The following is a 19,557-nucleotide window of genomic DNA, read 5'->3' as shown; positions in this document are numbered from 1 at the left end:
CTGTCCGAAAATCTAGTTTCTATTAATGAGAATTGGGGGGGGGTGCTGGACGCTACACGCAGCTTATGACGATTCTGATAAACTCAAGGATATTGCCTTCACTGTTAAGGGTGTAACTTTGAAGATGTAATTAACGAACTGAAATACTACGTGTTCAAGAAGAACAAAAAAAATAAGGCCGGAAATAATGTTAGTGTGTTTACAATGTTAAAGACCTCTTTTTCTTTCTATATGGTGTGTGCGATTGTGGTTCTGTGTGTGTTTCTAGATGGCTGTTGTGCTATAGTGTCTGAGAGATGTTCAGAGTTGAGCACTTTATTCTTTTTTTTTCTTCTCCTTTTTCCTTCTTTTTCCTTCTCCTAGCAGTCCTGCTCCTTTAGTACTTCCTGTTGTTTTCGTGTGTTCGGCCTTCTCATCTGAGGATGGAGTCAGAAACTCTTAGGCAGCAGATAAAGCCTGTTAGGTGTCGTTGTAACGGTACCTCTGAGTATCGTGACGACCCTAATTAGTTGTATATGCAGGTCTGAAGACATGAGATGCTCTAGATCAGTGAAATTACTCACTAGTCGTTTCTCTCAGCAGAGGTAGGCTAGATTGATTTATTTTTGTTTGAAAGTTTAACAAAAATACATATACACACAGTATACATTTGAAAACTTGCCAGGGATGACAGTCAATCACTTATTTCCATACAGCAGCAAGATGGAGAAAGAAGTCGATGGACGGTTGATTTTCGACTTGGACGTGATACAGCCCATCATGGATTAGTCCAGTCCGTGATTTGGATGGTCTGATAAAGGCCTATTCAATTCTGATAAAATTGTTTGCTTTTGATTTTGACTAAATGCTCTCCTATCACTCGAGACGAGAGGGCCAAACGAGGTGACTGCCGCTTTGATTGGCATATCTCTGCGCACACACACGCCATCAAATGTAGCCTACCTAGGTCATGCATGTCACCTGTGGGGCCCCTTGCATACATACAAAGCCCTTGTACTGACCTGGAGGGTGGGGTGTTACTGTCTGGGCCGGGTGGCAGGAGAGAACCGATGAGATGGACAACACAGTGCCCTGCTAGGGCACTACGTACCGGGTCTGACCTAGTGTGATAGGACGGCTAATGTTTTCCTATCTGGGTGGTAGCGGATAGGACGCCTCCTCACCCTCTCCCCCCTGTTACCCCATGTCCAGATGCTGGCCAGAGGAGTCGCCGGCGCACTGGGGCGGATCAGATGACCCCGCAGAGGGAGGGGAAGCTGGGGGGGGCACGGCAGGGGGTGGCCTGCCGCTCAACTTCCAGCACAGGTCAGTAGTGTGTACAGGTCTACCGGACCCACAGGACCGACCGCATGCCCCATGAAAGCACGAGCGCCACACCTGCTCCTGCTCATACCCCCCCCCCCCAACCCCCACCTCCCTCCATGGCCCCTCTCCCACTCAAATCCAGCAGTGATTTTCAACTAAAAAATACGTTTTTACCTGAGCAGCTCTCAGAAATGTTAGCTCAGGGGAGACAAACTTGTGTAAATAAAGGTTAAATAGAATTAAGACCGACACAATTATGCGCTCCCTCGAAGGAGTAACGTAACGAGCGATCCCCTCGTTATTGGCAGACGCATCAATGTACACTTCCTGTCAGCATATAAATACTCACGCATTTCCCAATATGATATAGCCTAGGTTCGGCATCCTACATGGACACAAGTGGAGTTGAGGTTAGGTGTTGCCCACTCATATTCATCTGTTGTTTTCATTCTCCCTCCGATGCCTGTGTTGGGTACGTTTCAAAACAGTTTCAGTTGAACACCTTTTTTACCTTTGCCCATCTCCCCTTTTGGGTAGTATTATTTTTAACCTGTATTATTTGGTGGTTTATTTATTTTGTTATCCATCAAATCCTTGAATGTACGTTTCAGCTGTCGTGTATTTCAGCACATGATCTCCCAATGTATTTCATACGTTTTGAAAATGAGATGTTTTGTGGTTTATAAATAGGCGTAGATGAGAGAGAAAAAAAATCCATAAAGGTTCTCTTCAGATGAGGACCACAGCTCTAGGGACATGACACTCTGGAAGGGCTCAATATTAAGCTCTTCACTGAAGCTGCACAGATCAGAGCAATGAGGAATATGTGAGTCATGTTTCTGTGTGTGTGTGTACAGGGATTTTCAGACTTTAATGTCAAGGCCTCTTAAATATTATGAGCCCCTGGGCAAGGGACCCCCTGCTAAAAAATGAATTTTCACAAGCCACCATTTAAGTTCCTGAGAGCAGCATGCAGCTGCTATTCTGCTAATCCTGCTATTCTACTCATTTTGCCATGAGGTTGAAAGAGAATTTTGCCATTTTAAAGCAAATTTCCTACTATTGTACACATTTTGGCGTGGCTTATGATGCGTTCATATGCTGAGTAGTTTTGGGTCCCTAACTAAGTTTTATTTTTTATTTCTTTCTTTTTGGGGGGGGGGGGGGGGGGCCTGCCTCCGGAAATATTAATAATAATTTTGTTGGGGGGGGCCCTGGAGGTCGGGGCCCCAGGGCACATGCCCTGCGTGCCCGTCAGTAATAAGGCCCTGACTACCACTGCTGTACAGTTTGTGCGCATGTGAGCGAGCACTAAGCAGTGATGGAGCATGGCCCATTAGTTTGTTTTAATTGAATATTCTAATTGAGAGTTTGTAATATAATTAAAAGTCAAGTGTCGCTGAGTGGGTGTTCAGCAGAGTATGCTATCACCAAAAAATTGCTGTGCGGGTACAAAAGTAGCATGGCTTGGGAGGGAACTTTATTACTGTGCTATGGGGGACCAAGATATTAAAGTCAATGTGAAACTGTGAGTGTATTCTAGACCTATATCTTTGTCATTCATTAGTATCAGAGCTTGTAACCCAGATGTAGAAACTGGCATTAAAATCTAGTAATTGTGGTATCGTTTCTTTGTTTAATTCCTGTGATAATACAACTGTTTTCCTTTTTTGTATTTTTGTTTATATTAGCTTTTAGAAATCCGCTAATACAGAACCTTGCTCTACTAGATCAACGCTGGATGGACAAACCTCATCGAATCCAATCTCGCTCGCTTTTCCATGGAACGGCACATGCTATGAAATGACTAGAAGATGTACCTGCATCTCCTAATCTTACCTCCAACCCGCTCTCTCTCTCTTCTCCCCCCTCGCTCTCTCCTTTCTCGCCGGCAGGAAACACGCCCTGAACTGTCACAGAATGAAGCCCGCCCTCTTCAGCGTTCTGTGTGAGATCAAAGAGAAGACGGGTGAGTCTCCACTTCCCTTTTTTGTTCTCAACTCTCATCCCAGTCTGCCTGAATCCCAGTTCGCTACCATTTCTATTGAAATGTGCACTCAATAGGAGTTGTTTTATAACGCAAACACACATTTCTGTGAAAACAGACAATAAAATGATATCTTACCCACCCCACACGTTTCAAAGCATTGGATTGGCGTAAGCACGAGCTGTATTTCCAGGTTGTTTGTTTCGGACATAGGCCCTATGGGTGCCTCTATTGGTTCGTTAATGGCTCCCTTGGCACCTGGTTCATTACCAATTGATACCTCAGATAACACTGTATTGGTTGATTTGGTAGCTGAGGTTCGAAAGGAAATTTAGATGGTTGTTTTGTTATGCTGAGGTGATCTTAACCTGCTGGAAGCGATCGCGCTAATCTCATCAATGTGGACTACACTTTCCTTGTCTGGGAGCAATTTCAGTGGTTTAACCTGTTAGGGCTAGGGGGCAGTATTGACACGGCTGGATAAAAAACATACCCGATTTAATCTGGTTACCACTCCTACCCAGTAACTAGAATATGCATATACTTATTACATATGGATAGAAAACACCCTAACGTTTCTAAAACTGTTTGAATGGTGTCTGTGAGTATAACAGAACTCAAATGGCAGGTCAAAACCTGAGAGATTCCTTTACAGGAAGTGGCCTGTCTGACCATTTCTTGAACTTCTTTTCCATCTCTATCTTTTACTAAGGATCTCTGCTCTAACGTGACACTTCCTACGTCGTCCATAGGCGCTCAGAGCCCGGGAAAAAACAGAATGTCGTCATTCCAGCCCCAGGCTGAAACACATTATCGCCTTTCTCAAGTGGCCGATCAAGGGACACTGGGCTTATGCGCGTGACCCGACCGCCCCCGCCTTTGTGATTTTTTTCCTCTGTTTGCCGAAAAGGAGATTCCCTGTCGGAATATTATCGCTTTTCTACGAGAAAAATGGCGTAAAAATTGATTTTAAACAGCGGTTGACATGCTTCGAAGTACGGTAATGGAATATTTAGAATTTTATTGTCAGGAATTGCGCCATGCGTGCAACACTTCTTTACCATTTCGGATAGTGTCTGGAACGCACGAACAAAACGCCGCTATTCGGATATAACGATGGATTATTTTGGACCAAACCAACATTTGTTATTGAAGTAGCAGTCCTGGGTGTGCATTCTGACGAAGACAACAAAAGGTAATGAAACTTTTATAATAGTAAATAGTAAATATGATTATGGTGAGTGCTAAACTTGCCGGGTGTCTAAATAGCGAGCCCGTGATGCCTGGGCTATGTACTTAGAATATTGCAAAATGTGCTTTCACCAAAAAGCGATTTTAAAATCGGACATATCGAGTGCATAGAGGAGGTCTGTATCTATAATTCTTAAAATAATTGTTATGCTTTTTGTGAACGTTTATCGTGAGTAATATAGTAAAATGTTAGCGAATTCCCCGGGTATGCTAGTTCTGAACGTCACATGCTAATGTAAAAAGCTGGTTTTTGATATAAATATGAACTTGATTGAACAAAACATGCATGTATTGTATAACATAATGTCCTAGGGTTGTCATCTGATGAAGATCATCAAAGGTGAGTGCTGCATTTAGCTGTCTTCTGGGTTTTGGTGACATTATATGCTGGCTTGAAAAATGGGTGTCTGATTATTTCTGGCTTGGTACTCTGCTGACATAATCTAATGTTTTGCTTTCGTTGTAAAGCCTTTTTGAAATCGGACAGTGTGGTTAGATTAACGAGAGTCTTGTCTTTAAATAGCTGTAAAATAGTCATATGTTTGAGAAATTGAAGTAATAGGATTTTTAAGGTTTTGAAAATCGCGCCACAGGCTGCAAGTGGCTGTTACGTAGGTGGGACGAATTCGTCCCGCCTAGCCCAGAGAGGTTAAAGGGCAGGGAAAGGATCTGTGACCATCCTTTTGTATAGTGTATGTGGACACCCCTTCAAATGAGTGGATTCGGCTATTTGAGCCACGCCCGTTGCTGACGGGTGTATACAATTGAGCACGCAGCCATGCAATCTCCACAGACAAACATTGGCAGTAGAATTGCCTTACTGAAGAGCTTAGTGACTTTCAATGTGGCACCGTCATAGGATGGCACTTTTCCAACAAGTCAGTTCATAAACTTTCTGCCCTGGTTAACTGTAAGTGCTGTTATTGGGAAGTGGAAATGTCTAGGAACAACAACTGCTCGGCCACGAAGTGGTAAGCCACACAATCTCACAGAACAGGACCGCCCAGTTCTGAAGCATGTAGCGCGTAAAAATAATTTGTCCTCGGTTGCAACACTTAGTAGCGAGATCCAAACTTCCTCTGGAAGCAATGTCAGCACAAGTACTGTTCGTCGGGAGCTTCATGGATTTCCATGGCCGAGCAGCCGCGCACACAAGCCTAAGATCACCGTGCGCAATGCCAAGCGTTGGCCAGAGTGGTGTAAAGTTCGCCGCCATTGGACTCTGGAGTAGTGGAAACACGTTCTCTGGAGGGATGAATCACGCTTCACGATCTGGCAGTCCGACAGAGAAATCTGGGTTCGGCGGATGCCAGAAGAACGCTACCTGCCCCAATGCATATTGCCAACTGTAAAGTTTGGAGGAGGAATAATGGTCTGGGGCTGTTTTTTGTGTGTTTCTTTTCATGATTCGGGCTAGTCCCCTTAGTTCCAGTGAAGGGAAATCTTAACGCTACAGCATACAATGACATTCTAGACGATTCTGTGCTTCCAACATTGTGGCAACAGTTTGGGGAAGGCCCTTTCCTGTTTTAGCATGACAATGCCTCTGTGCACAAAGCGAGGTCCATATAGAAATGGTTTGTTGATCGGTGTGGAAGAACTTGACTGGCCTGCACAGAGCCCTGACCTCAACCCCATCGAAAACCTTTGGGATGAGTTGGAACGCTGACTGCGAGCCAGGCCTAATCGCCCAACAGCAGTGCCCGACCTCACTAATCCTCTTGTGGCCGAATGGAAGCAAGTCCCCGCAGCAATGTTCCAAAATCTAGTGGAAAGCCATCCCAGAAGAGTGCAGGATGTTATAGCAGCAAACGGGGGACCAACTCCATATTAATGCCCAGGATTTTGGAATGAGATGTTCACCGAGCAGGTGTCCACACTATTGGTCATGTAGTATAGCTTTTCCAGACCAGCCATGGCTCTCATTGAAAAGTTCTCCGTTCCTATCTTATTAGCTATTTCAGTCAGCTAGCTAGCGGGCAGCTCTCTCTCTGGCATGGTTCAAAGGAGGAGGCCAGCTCAGGAGTGGATGGATGGATGGCAGATTGATGGCTGTGGTGGCTAGCGTGGGAGGAGATGGGCTGGGCTTTACAGCTACCTGCCCTCCTTCTTTCTCTCCACTCTTTTACCTCTCCTTTTCATGGATTCTCTCCTCTCCCTGCCTTAAATTACGCCCCATCCTCCTCTGCTCTCTCCTCTCCTCCTCCCCTCTCCCCTTTGTCTCGCTCCCCACTCTTCCCTCTCCTTTAGCAATACAGTTTGAAAGTGCTGTTGCACTGCCGCCTGTTGTGGTGACCTGTCAGTAGTGCATTATTGCTCTCTCCTGATAGGACCAGAGTAAAGGGTAGGCTTGAATGGGTGAGGGGATAGACTGTTGCCCAGGCAACTAGTGGCCTTATTTACCTTAATGCCATTCACTTCGATTTTTCACATTAAGCCTTCTAGTGGAGAGAGGCCTGAAAATGTGTGGATGGAATGGAGGTGGTGGGAGTTACAGGTTATATCAGTTTGGCTTGGATGTCACCTTCAGCTTTGCTGTGGTTATTACATGAAATACACTGAACGAAATATCTAAATGCAACAATTTCAAAGATTTTACTGAGTTCATATAAGGAAAACAGTTGATTTAAATAAATAAATTAGGCTCTAATCTATGGATTTCCCATGCCTGGGAATGCAGATATGCATTGGTTGGTCACAGATGCCTTTAAAAAAACAGGTAGGGGCGTGGATCAGAAAACCAGTCAGTATCTGGTGTGACCACCATTTGCCTCATGCAGTGCGACATATCTACTCGCATAAAGTTGATCAGGCTGTTGATTGTGGAATGTTGTCCCACTCCTCTTCAATGGCTGCTAGATATTTGCGGGACCTGGAACACGCTGTCATACACATTGATCCAGAGCATCCCAAACATGCTCATTGGGTGACATGCCTGGTGAGTATGAAGGCAATGGAAGAACTGGGACATTTTCAGCTTCCAGGAATTGTGTACAGATCTTTGCGACATGGGGCTGTGCATTATCATGCTGAAACATGAGGTGATGGCGGCAGTTGAATGGCACGACAATGGGCCTCAGGAGCTCGTCACGGTATCTCTGTGCATTCAAATTGGCATCAATAAAATGCAATTGTGTTCGTGGTCCGTATCTTAAGCCTGTCTATACCATAACCCCACCGGCCACGATGGGGCACTGTGTTCACAATGTTGACATCAGCCAACCGCTCACTCACACGACGCCAATCACACTGTCTGCCACCTGCCTGGTACAGTTGCAACCGGGATTCATCCCTGCAGAGCACACTTCTCTTCTCTCACTTCTCTTCTCTTCTCTAGTCAGGTCAAGACCCCGGTGGGGACGACGCACACGCAAATGAGCTTCCCTGAGACGTTTTGTTTTGACAGAAATGATTTGGTTGTGCGAACCCACAGTTTCATCAGCCGGATGTGAAGGTTGTTGGCTAGCGTGGTTACACGTGGTCTGCAGTAGATGCGAGTTGGACGTAATGCCAAATTCCCTAAAACAAAGTTGGCGGCGGCTTTTGGTAGAAAAATTAACATTAAATTCTCTGGCAACAGCTCTGGTGGACATTCTTGCAGTCAGCATGACAATTGCACGCACCCTCAGCTTGAGACGTCTGTGGCGTTGTGACAAAACTGCACGTTTTCAGGTGGCCTTTTTATTGTCCCCAGCACAGGGTGCAGCTGTGTAATCATGCTCTTCAATCAGCTTCTTGATATGCCACACCTGTCAGGTGGATGGATTATCTTCGCAAAGGAGAAATGCTCACTAGCAGGGATGTAAAGAAATGAGCTTTTTGTGCATATGGAATATGTCTGGGATCTTCTATTTCAGCTCATGAAACATGGGACCAACACTTTACATGTTGCGTTGATAGTTTTGTTCAGTTTACTTGCGTCCATACAAAGCAGCTTGTTAGTGTTACAGTACCTGTGGTTGTATGTAGGCCAATGCTATTGTCTATCATCTTCACCACTGCCCCAGTCTGCTGACTATTCTGTATTTAGTGCCCCTCTTCCTACCAGCTGCGTATATGCCTACCTGCTCTGCCATTTCCCTGTTCCCTGCATCTCCACAAGACCCCCTGCAGGCTCCATGATGTGCCTCTGGAATGTCAATAGAAAGCATCCCTTCCTCCTGCTCTGTGTCCCTCGCTCTCTCTCTCTATCTCTCTCCATCTCTCCCAATTCATAGGGCTTTATTGGCATGGGAAATATGTTTACATTGCCATGGCAAGTTAAATAGACAATAAACAAGGGAAATGAACAATCAGAAATGAACAGTCAACATGACACTCAATAAAGTTAAAAGAATAGACATTTCAAATGTTACAATGTGCAAGTAGTTGAAGTAGGAAAGAGAAAATCAAACCGATTTAATGTAGGTTGTATTTACAATGGTGTTCTCCACTGGTTGCCCTTTTCTTGTGGCAACAGGTTACACATCTTGCTGCTGTGGTTGTACACAATGGTATTTCACCTAAAATATATATATATATATAGTTTTTTTGTTTTTCAAATTGTTTGTGTTTAATCTGAAATATGTGTCTCTGGTCATACATTTGGCAGGAGGTTAGGAAGTGCAGCTGGGCTTCCACCTCATTTTGTGGCAGAGGGCACATAGCCTGTCTTCTCTTGAGAGGTCGACCTATAGATGCCTCTCTCGGTAGCAGATGCATGCTCACTGAGTCTGTACATAGTCAACGCTTTCCTTCATTTTGGGTCAGTGAGTGGTCAGGTATTCTGCTACTGTGTATTCTCTGTTTAGGGCCTTTTGTGTTGTTGATTCTTTCCAATGTGTCCTGGGGCTCTGCACACTTGTTTGTGTACATGGATTTTATAATGACGTATGTTTCCCTCCAACACCGCTTTCCATCAATTTGTATAGCAGACCCTCATGCCAAATTGAGTCAATATTTTTTACTTTTTTTTTTATCTATCAACAAAGCATCAGAGGACTTACATTTTTTATTTTTTATTTAACTAGGCCAGTCAGTTAAAAACAAACTATTATTTACAATGACGGCCTACCCCGGCCAAACCCTCCCCTAACCCGGACGACGCTGGGACAATTGTGCGCTGCCATATGGGACTCCTGATCATGGCCGGTGGTGATACAGCCCGGGATCGAACCCGGGTCTGTAGTGTCGCCTCTAGCACTGTGATGCAGTGCCTTAGACCGCTGCGCTGGGAATGGACAAGCAAAATATCCTCTATGGGATCTGTGTGTCTATACCGGAACGCTTGAGCTAAACTGCTCCTAAACTGCAATATTACGTTATGGCCGTTCTCTTGCATTTCAAAGATGATGAAACTCCCATTTTATTTCTATTCTTTGAAATCGCATGTTTTTTTTGTTTGCATTATCTTTTACCAGATCTAATGTGTTATTCTCCTACATTAATTTCACATTTCCACAAACTTCAAAGTGTTTCCTTTCAAATGGTATCAAGAATATGCATATCCTTGCTTCAGGTCCGGAGCTACAGGCAGTTAGACTTGGGTATGTCATTTTAGGCTAAAATGGGTGCGATCCTTAAGAGGATATTTTGCGCCCATGTGTATCATCAACGCTCACCTAAAGCCGTTATGCCACTGGTTTAGAGAAATTGTCATTGTTTTAGGGCCGCAGTCGGGGGGGCAGGTATTCTAGTGCGTTGGGCCAATAACCAAAGGTTGCTGGATCGAATCCCTGAGCTGACAAGGTAAAAATCTGTCGTTCTGCCCCTGAACAAGGCCGTTAACCCACTGTTCCCCGGTAGGCCGTCATTGTAAATAAGAATTTGTTCTTAACTGACTTGCCTAGTTTAAATAAAATGTAAAAAACATTGTTGTGTTGGCGGTGCGTCTTGGTCAGTTTTAGCTCAGGAAAATCCCACCCTCGTCAATCTAGCGCCATAGGTGGCCACTTAATCCTGCCTAATGGGCCTGCCGTGCTTGTAAACAAGCACCACGTGACCGGGTACTATCTGCATTTTTCACAATGAAAAATGTATGAATTGAAGAACACAATCTAATTTAACTCCTAACGTATAGCACAAGTTGACTGCTGTTATTTACTGAAAGTAGCTACAAAAAAAGTAATAGTTTTGACAGTATTGAAAAAATACTGTCAGGCTGTTCAGGGTAGATTGAAGGAGAGGAGACTGGTTAAAGAAGGATTTTTAAGCAGTCTAAGCCCTGTCTATTTCCAAATACCCCGGTATACGGTATACCACCAAAGCCTAAATTACATTGAGCTGATTTCTGCTGATACCTGTTCTTTCTTTTTGCTTAGCATATTTCTTTACTGTTTTAGTGTTTCTATATAGTGAAGGCGTAGGTCTCTCTCTCTCTCTCTCTCTCTCTCTGCTGCAGCCTATGGAAGGCCCCAATCAGTAGTCCTCTAGTATCTCTACTAGATTTTCTGCAGTCTTTACACACAGGCACTCACACACACACACACACACACTGAACAGCAGGGATAAAAGCAAACTCAGTGCTCTGGTCTACTCCTGCTGCTTCGGTCTTGTCCTCTCCCCCTCCTTCTCTCCCTTCGCCTCGCTCCCATTCTTGAAAGAGAAGACTTGCTCTGAACTCCGGGCTTTGATATGGTAATGTTGGTGGGGGGGGGGGGGGGGGGGGGGTAGAGGGAGTGGGGGAGGGGAGGTGAATTCCTCTGAGTGCTGCAGTTGGGTAGATTGTTTTCATTGTTAAGGAAATGTTCTGCTCAAAATGCCAGGACCCCCCTCCTCTCCCCCTTCACCAGCACAGTCTCTCGCTCTCTTTCTCGCTTCTTTTTCTGTTTGTCTTTTGCTCTCCACCCCTCTCCTCTTGTCTCTCTCTCTATCCCTCTTTCTTTCTCTCACGTTAAATATTACCTTCATCTGAGCAACAACAAAAAAAAATTCTAATCTTTTGTTGACGATTCACTCTGAAACAAATTAAAAGCCATGGGAGAAGGAGAGAGGAATTATGAATTGATCAAAGTTGAAGAGACAATTCCTTTGCTTCCACTCTGGGTTGACGGCCTGTTCTGTTCCTTCTCTCTCTCCTGGGCATTGGCATTAAAAATAGCTACTGGTGCAATGGGGAAAGTTTTGCCAAAAGCTCCTGCTGTTACTTTTTAATCCTAGTTTGCTTGCGTGGATTCTGCTCTCCTGCCTTTTCTGTCTCTCTCGATATGACACTGGTACACATCTTCCTCCATCCTCTCTCTGCACTGTTTTTCCTGGTTAATAATATACCATTTAGCAGAGGCTTTCATCCAAAGCGACATAGTCATGCAGGCATCCATTTTTTACATATGGGTCAGCTGGAATCAAACCCTCGTCCCTTGGCGTTGCAAGCACCATGCTCTACTGAATGAGCCTGCATAGCAGTCTGGCTGAACCAGCATTAGGTTTTGAGCCAGCGTTGTAGAACGTTTTAATGACGGAACATGTAAACCTCAAGCCCGTCTGTTTTTAGGCCTGTTTCTTGAAATAGGAGGTACAAGCCAGGGTTTTGGAATCGACTTCAACCCACTTAAAACCAACAGCCATGTTGTTTTTCAGCCTCCAGATGAAGCCGTTTGCTTTTTATTGGTTGTTTATTAAAAAGAAAGGCAATAAGCTGTAATTCTTAACTGAAATTAACCTAGTTATTGTTACAATCAATAATATATGCCGTTTTGCAGCTGACTTTATATAAAGCGACTTAGTAATGTGTGCAAAAATGTTACGTATGGGTGGCCCTGGAAATGAACCCACAATCCTTGTGTTGCAAGCGCCAGGCCCTACCAACTGAACCGTAAAAGACAACACAGTTAAATATTGAATGTCTCTGACCGTAGACATCCTTGACTGTTCTAGATCAGTGTTTGTCAACCTCCAGTCTGTGGACTGCAACTGTTACTTGGGACGATGCTGCTTGAGCTAGTTCACTGACTGATTTAGTCGGCTTTCAAAAGTTAGGCCTAGATTTATTGTAAAAAGTTATCCAAGGAGCAAAACACCCATCTTGCCATGTCAAGTACAGAAAAGGTTGAGAAACGCTTGTCTAGTAGGGCTGTATCTGAAAATGCACCCTTTTTGACCTGCCCTGGTCAAAAGTAGTGCACTTGGTTTAAATGGGGTACAATTTCAGACACACACATAGCATTGGTCCTGGCTCTGCTGTAGTACCGACTAGAGCCATCAGCCCTGCCATCCAGTGAATCACATGGCTAATTAAGCCCTTTTAATTATTATTATTTTTCAAAGAGCTTCATTTGAACCTAGCTGTAAAACTTAACGAGTTGTTGGAGAAACCTCAGACTTTTAATGCCTTTTTTTATGAGGTTAAGTCCTGCGGCGTCTGTTGGCTGAAGAGCAGGCCGAGCCCAAAGTTTGGGTAAAGGGAAATTCCTATATGCAATGTACAGTATGCCACTTAGGACAAAAGAGAAACACATACCATTTACAATGCGTTAGGACCACTGGGATGAAGCTCGTTGACTGAATGTAGAACAAAATTATTCTCAACTTGGTTTGTAAATGATAGCCTGCTTAGGTTCAGTTGTCAAGGATAACAACTAGTGTTGCACAGTATACTGAAACTGTACTTTTTCGATACTAAACTCAGCAAAAAAAAGAAACGGCCCTTTTTCAGGACCCTGTCTTTATAAGATAATTCGTAAAAATCCAAATAACTTCACAGATCTTCATTGTAAAGGGTTTAAACACTGTTTCCCATGCTTTTTCAATGAACCATAAACAATTAATCAACATGTGGAACAGTCGTTAAGACACTTACCAGCTTACAGACAGTAGGCAATTAAGGTCACAGTTATGGAAACTTAGGACACTAAAGAGGCCTTTCTACTGACTCTGAAAAACACCAAAAGAAAGATGCCCAGGGTCCTTGCTCATCTGTGTGAACGTGCCTTAGGCATGCTGCAAGGAGGCATGAGGACTGCAGATGTGGCCAGGGCAATAAATTGCAATGTCCGTACTGTGAGACGCGTAAGACATCGCTACAGGGAGACGGGGTGGACAGCTGATCGTCCTCGCAGTGGCAGACCATGTGTAAAAACACCTGCACAGGATCGGTACAGCCGAACATCACACCTGTGGGACAGATACAGGATGGCAACAACAACTGCCCGAGTTACACCAGGAATGAACAATCCCTCCATCAGTGCTCAGACTGTCCGCAATGGGCTGAGAGAGGCTGGACTGAGGACTTGTAGGCCTGTTGTAAGGCAGGTCCTCACCAGACATCACCAGCAACAACATCGGCTATGGGCACAAACCCACCGTCGCTGGACCAGACAGGACTGGCAAGAAGTGCTCTTCACTGACGAGTCACGTTTTTGTCTCACCAGGGGTGATGGTCAGATTCGGTTTATCGTCGAAGGAATGAGCATTACACCGAGGACTGTACTCTGGAGCGGGATCGATTTGGAGGTGGAGGGTCCATCATGGTCTGTGGCGGTGTGTCACAGCATCATCGGACTGAGCTTGCTGGCATTGCAGGAAATCTCAACGCTGTGCGTTACAGGGAAGACATCCTCTTTCCTCATGTGGTACCCTTCCTGCAGGCTCATCTTGACATGAAAATGCCACCAGCCATACTGCTCGTTCTGTGTATGATTTCCTGCAAGACAGCGACGAGCCCGGATCTCAATCCCATTGAGCACGTCTGGGACCTGTTGGGTCGGAGGGTGAGGGCTAGGGCCATACCCCCCAGAAATGTCTGGGAACTTGCAGGTGCTTTGGTGGAAGAGTGGGGTAACATCTCACAGCAAGAATAGGCAAATCTGCTGCAGTCCATGAGGAGGAGATGCACTGCATTACTTAATTAACCTCTTACATCTAGACGTTCCGCTAGCGGAACACCTGCTCCAATATCCAATGATAGGCGTGGCGCGAAATACAAACTCCTCGAAAATCCGAAAACTTCCATTTTTCAAACATATGACTATTTTACACCATTTTAAAGACAAGACTCTCCTTTATCTAACCACACTGTCCGATTTCAAAAAGGCTTTACAACGAAAGCAAAACATTAGATTATGTCAGCAGAGTACCCAGCCAGAAATAATCAGACACCTATTTTTCAAGCTAGCATATAATGTCACAAAAAACAAAACCACAGCTAAATGCAGCACTAACCTTTGATCTTCATCAGATGACACTCCTAGGACATTATGTTATACAATACATGCATGTTTTGTTCAATCAACTTCATATTTATATCAAAAACCAGCTTTTTACATTAGCATGTGACGTTCAGAACTAGCATACCCACCGCAAACTTCCAGTGAATTTACTAAATTACTCACGATAAACGTTCACAAAAAACACAATTATTTTAAGAATTATAGATACAGAACTCCTTTATGCAATCGCTATGTCCGATTTTAAAATAGCTTTTCGGCAAAAGCACATTTTGCAATATTCTGAGTAGATAGCTCGCCATCACGGGCTAGCTATTTTGACACCCACCAAGTTTGGCCCTCACCAAACTCAGATTTACTATAAGAAAAATTGGATTACCTTTGCTGTTCTTCGTCAGAATGCACTCCCAGGACTTCTACTTCAATAACAAATGTTGGTTTGGTTCAAATATCCTCTGTTTTGTTCGTGTGTTCAAGACACTATCCGAAGGGTGACACGCACGACGCGTTTCGTGACAAAAAATGTCTAAATATTCCATTACCGTACTTCGAAGCATGTCAACCGCTGTTTAAAATCCATTTTTATGCGATTTTTCTCGTAAAAAAGCGATAATTTTCCGACCGGGAAACCCTGTTTTCGTTCAAAGATGAAAAATAAATACATGGTGTCGGCTCGTGCATGCGCCCCCAGTCTCATTGTTCTCTGATTGACCACTATCCAAATGCACTACTGTTTTTCAGCCAGGGGCTCCAAAGTCATCATTCAACGTTTTGCCGCCTTCTGAGAGCCTATGGGAGCCGTAGGAAGTGTCACGTTACAGCAGAGATCCTCAGTTTTCAATAAAGAGAGTGTAGAAGGCCAAGAAATGGTCAGAGAGGGCACTTCCTGTAAGGAATCTTCTCAGGTTTTTGCCTGCCATATGAGTTCTGTTATACTCAGACACCATTCAAACAGTTTTAGAAACTTTAGGGTGTTTTCTATCCAAATCAAACAATTATATGCATATTCTAGTTTCTGGGCAGTAGTAATAACCAGATTAAATCGGGTACGTTTTTTTTATCCGGCCGTGCAAATACGGCCCCCTACCCTAGAGAGGTTAAAGCAGCTGGTGGCCACACTAGATATTGACTGTTACTTTTGATTTTGACCCCCGCCCTTTGTTTCTGGGACACATTTATTCCATTTCTGTTAGTCACATGTCTGTGGCACTTGTTCAATTTGTCTCAGTTGTTGAGTCTTATGTTCATACAAATATTTACACATATTAAGTTTGCTGAAAATAAGCGCAGTTGACAGTGAGAAGACGTGTCTTTTTTTTGCTGAGTTTAGAACATGAAATACGGTTTGGTACTAGAACTTGTTACTTTTGGTACTTCTGTCAAATGTGTCGCACGGAATGAGAGGATAGAGTCTGTGTACTTTGTCTGAATCTCAAGGGGGCTGTAGTAAGCTAGCCAGACTACTTGCATTTGCGCATGCATGGGGCTGACGAAGCGCAAGCCACTTTTGAGAAGCAAGCGAGAGGAGAGAGAAAATACAGACCGCATGGCTTCTTTATAACGAAAACTTCAACTGCAAACTGTTGGCCAGAGCGCAAGTGCCAAGACCAGAGTAGGCTATTTAATGCAACAGTTTTTGTAACAAAGCTATCGGCAGAGTTGGAAATGCAATGGAAACACATTGAGAGTTTTAAGATTTTTATTTGGTGAATGAAAACTCAAGAGGAAAAAGTACAATTTGTGTGCACGGTCATCAAGCACTGTTTTTTTTTTATCCACAACAAGTCTTTTTGGTGGAAACGCCACTGGTGGGAAAATGTGCATATTTTCTTTATGCTGCTTCTAGAGCATTCTCATGAAAATCTGTTGCCAATTGGATGGAAACCTAGTTGGTGACATGAACATACATATTCAGCATGACATTCATGTGAGCATTGTAATATGATTACAACCCAAAAGTAATGTGAAATGCACTCATAACTTAGCTATATAACAATATATTAAGACTACTTTGCGTTTGTCTGGGCTTGCTAGCAGTAGCCACTAGCCAGCCAGCAGCACTGGCAATTGAAATGCACTCTGGAAATCGTAGTATACTGTGTAAAATCCATTGTATTTCTATGGTGTGTGGGGACTATTGCAATATAGAAGCTTAAGAAATGAGCTTCAGTGTTTTTATATGTTTTGGAACTAAAACTGTTAATTGAATACATACAATTATTTAGCTGTAATGAATCATGTCATTTTACCTAATATTATGGCCTTGGATGAGCAAATTACCACTGTCAAATTAAAATTTTAGAACAGTTTAGATGTAACTGTACAATTATTTTGTATGCTCTGAGTCTCATGGTTCTGCAGAAGGAACATTTTCAATATATTATTCTGTTATTTAATATGGTGGTTTATTTTTGAAGTGTAATATAGAATATCTTTATTTGTTTTAACAGTTATCAAATCACATTTTATTTGTCACATGCGCCGACATTATTGTGAAATGCTTACTTACAAGCACTTAACCAACAATGCAGTTTTAAGAAGAATACTCGAAGTAACATAATTAAAGAGCAGTAGTAAAATAACAATAGCGAGGCTATATACAGGGGGTACCGGTACAGAGTCAATATGCGGGGGCACCAGTTAATCTGTACATGTAGGTAGTTATTAAAGTGACTATGCATAGATGATAACAACCGAGAGGAGCAGCGGCGTATAAAGGGGGGGAAATGCAAATGGTCTGGGTAGCCATTTGATTAGGTGTTCAGGAGTCTTATGGCTTGGGAGTAGAAGCTGTTTAGAAGCCTCTTGGACCAAGACTTGGCGCTCCGGTACCGCTTGCCGTGTGGTAGCAGAGAGAACAGTCTATGGCTAGGATGGCTGGAGTCACTGACAATTTTTAGGTCCTTCCTCTGACACCGCCTGGTATGGAGTTCCTGGATGGCAAGAAGCTTGGCCCCGGTGATGTACTGGGCCGTACACGCTACCCTCTGTAGTGCCTTGCGGTCGGAGGCCGAGCCGTTGCCATAAACATATTGTTTGTTTTCAAAAATAAAGCCCTGTGGTTATTCTGACTTAAGATAATACACATTATTTTTGCCGTGGTATACTTTTGGTATTGCGTATCCTTTCGGTATTGAGACTCGTGATACTAAACCTGGTATCGAGGTCAACATTCTGGTATCGTGACTATGCTATTAACTACATAGACAAATGAGGATAACCAAGTCAGATACTTGTATACACAGCTCCTTGACTGACTCATACTCTCTACTGACTAAGGACATTTTTATTTTGTTTATTGCATCGACGCATTTACATTCAAGCTGGTATTGTCACTCACACACCCCAGATGATTTCATTCCGTTTGTCACTGTCACTCAATCTGTTTGTTCCTTCACGGAATGAAGAGAATGAAAAAGAGGGAGAGGGAAGGGAGAAGGAGCGATAGAGATTGATGAGGCATTAAGAGCAGTAGTAATTACTGTGTCCATTCCCCCACGCCAGATTGGCAGACGGCTAATATCACACAGACCCCTGGACCTGACGGACACCCAGCGACGCCCCCCGGCCCCCAATACAAGCCCTCCGACCGGGGAGGGAAGATCAACCCCAGGCTTGGTTGGGCCTAATGGTAGGTGGGCTGACTGGCCTGTGGTGTGGTTACCAAACCCCCATGTTGTTTTATTCCTCCACGAATTAAAGGCTCTCGTCTCGACGCTGTTGTGATTGTTACCCAGAAATGATTTGATTTTGAGCATTTCTTTTATATATTTTAATTTTTTAAGCCCAGACATACTGGTAGGATTGTCAAACGTTTGCCTTCCGACAGTACTTTGCACCTCTGAACAGTGTCGACAGTCACTCTCTTTTGTGTTCACACAGCAAAGACCTTGGAAGTCATCAGCCACTCACCTTTGTTAAAATACTCCAAACTAGGTGGCAGAAGTGTTGTTTAGCAATACATATCCGTGCGTATTGCTTATGCTATAGATTCCAAGCGATCTGCGCTAATGTTGCTGTTGTGTAGAAAGCCCTTGTTGAAACTAGCCACAGCTAGATAACTACCTAGCAAGATGACGAAGAAATCATTTAATTCACTCTCCATAATCCCATACTGTCAGTGCCAGCCCATTGCCAAATGTTTAGCTAGCTAGCTAACATTCGCATATTCGATAGCTAGCACAACATGGCTAGCTAGCTAAGGACACTGCACTAACGCGACAGCTAACACAGGCAGCTGTCACATGGAAACTAGCTATTCCATTGTGACTTAATTATGTCAATACTAGCTGCAGTGGTTAGCTAGTTTGGAGGAAGTATTGTGTTATGTGCATTGCGTCTGTGCGCTTAGCTAGCTACCATCCCATAGCACTTTGAAGTGCAGTGAGATTCTCGGTGTGTTTCATGCTTCAAAGGCCCTCTCCTCGATGTGAAACGAGGTAGCCCCGCCACTTGGTTTTCTATAAAGCTGAGGGATACCGCTGGAGAAATGTAGGCCTACCTACTCTCAAATTCATAGATGCAAGTGTATGAGGTCAGATCTATGTGAGGAACCATGCCTGTGTTCCAGTGCTCTTAGCCAATACCCCTCAGCTTGTCTCTCTTCTCCCTCTCTCCTGTTCAGTGGGGAGCTTGTTGTAAAGGCAGCCACTGTCAGTCCTCTTAATTAAAGACATGTAAATGTGGCCTCAGCTGAATTGCATTAAAGGTGGCAGTGGCGGGCGGTTGGAGTGTCGGAGCTCCCAGTGCCCTAATCCCCACTAATTAATGATTAATTACAATTGATGGAAGGGAGCCTTCTAGCCTGGTCCCATATATGTTGGTGCTGTCTTGCCTGACAATGAACATAGGAGTTGGCAAGATGACACAAAC

The 19,557-nt window shown here is 43.9% G+C and overlaps 1 protein-coding gene across 6 annotated transcripts in view; it reads left to right on the top strand.

Moving 5' to 3' along the window:
* The window catches only part of LOC106600918 (pre-B-cell leukemia transcription factor 1), a 44,865-nt gene that overhangs the window by 3,618 nt on the left and 21,690 nt on the right, over positions 1 to 19,557 (top strand). For 4 of the 6 annotated variants that reach the window (XM_045714945.2, XM_045714944.2, XM_014192698.3 and 1 more), the window contains exons 2-3: positions 1,192 to 1,305; positions 3,201 to 3,274. In XM_045714945.2, the coding sequence (XP_045570901.2) occupies positions 1,192 to 1,305; positions 3,201 to 3,274 (188 nt within the window). The remainder of the gene's footprint in view (positions 1 to 1,191; positions 1,306 to 3,200; positions 3,275 to 19,557) is intronic. The other 2 variants (XM_045714946.2, XM_014192699.3) reach the window with 1 other exon arrangement.

The sequence above is a fragment of the Salmo salar genome, chromosome 03 (assembly GCF_965601325.2).
Source record: "Salmo salar chromosome 03, fSalSal1, whole genome shotgun sequence".
Classification (NCBI taxonomy): Eukaryota; Metazoa; Chordata; class Actinopteri; order Salmoniformes; family Salmonidae; genus Salmo; species Salmo salar.
Note: the sequence above shows the minus strand (reverse complement) of the source record. Positions and strands in the feature narration are given on the sequence as shown.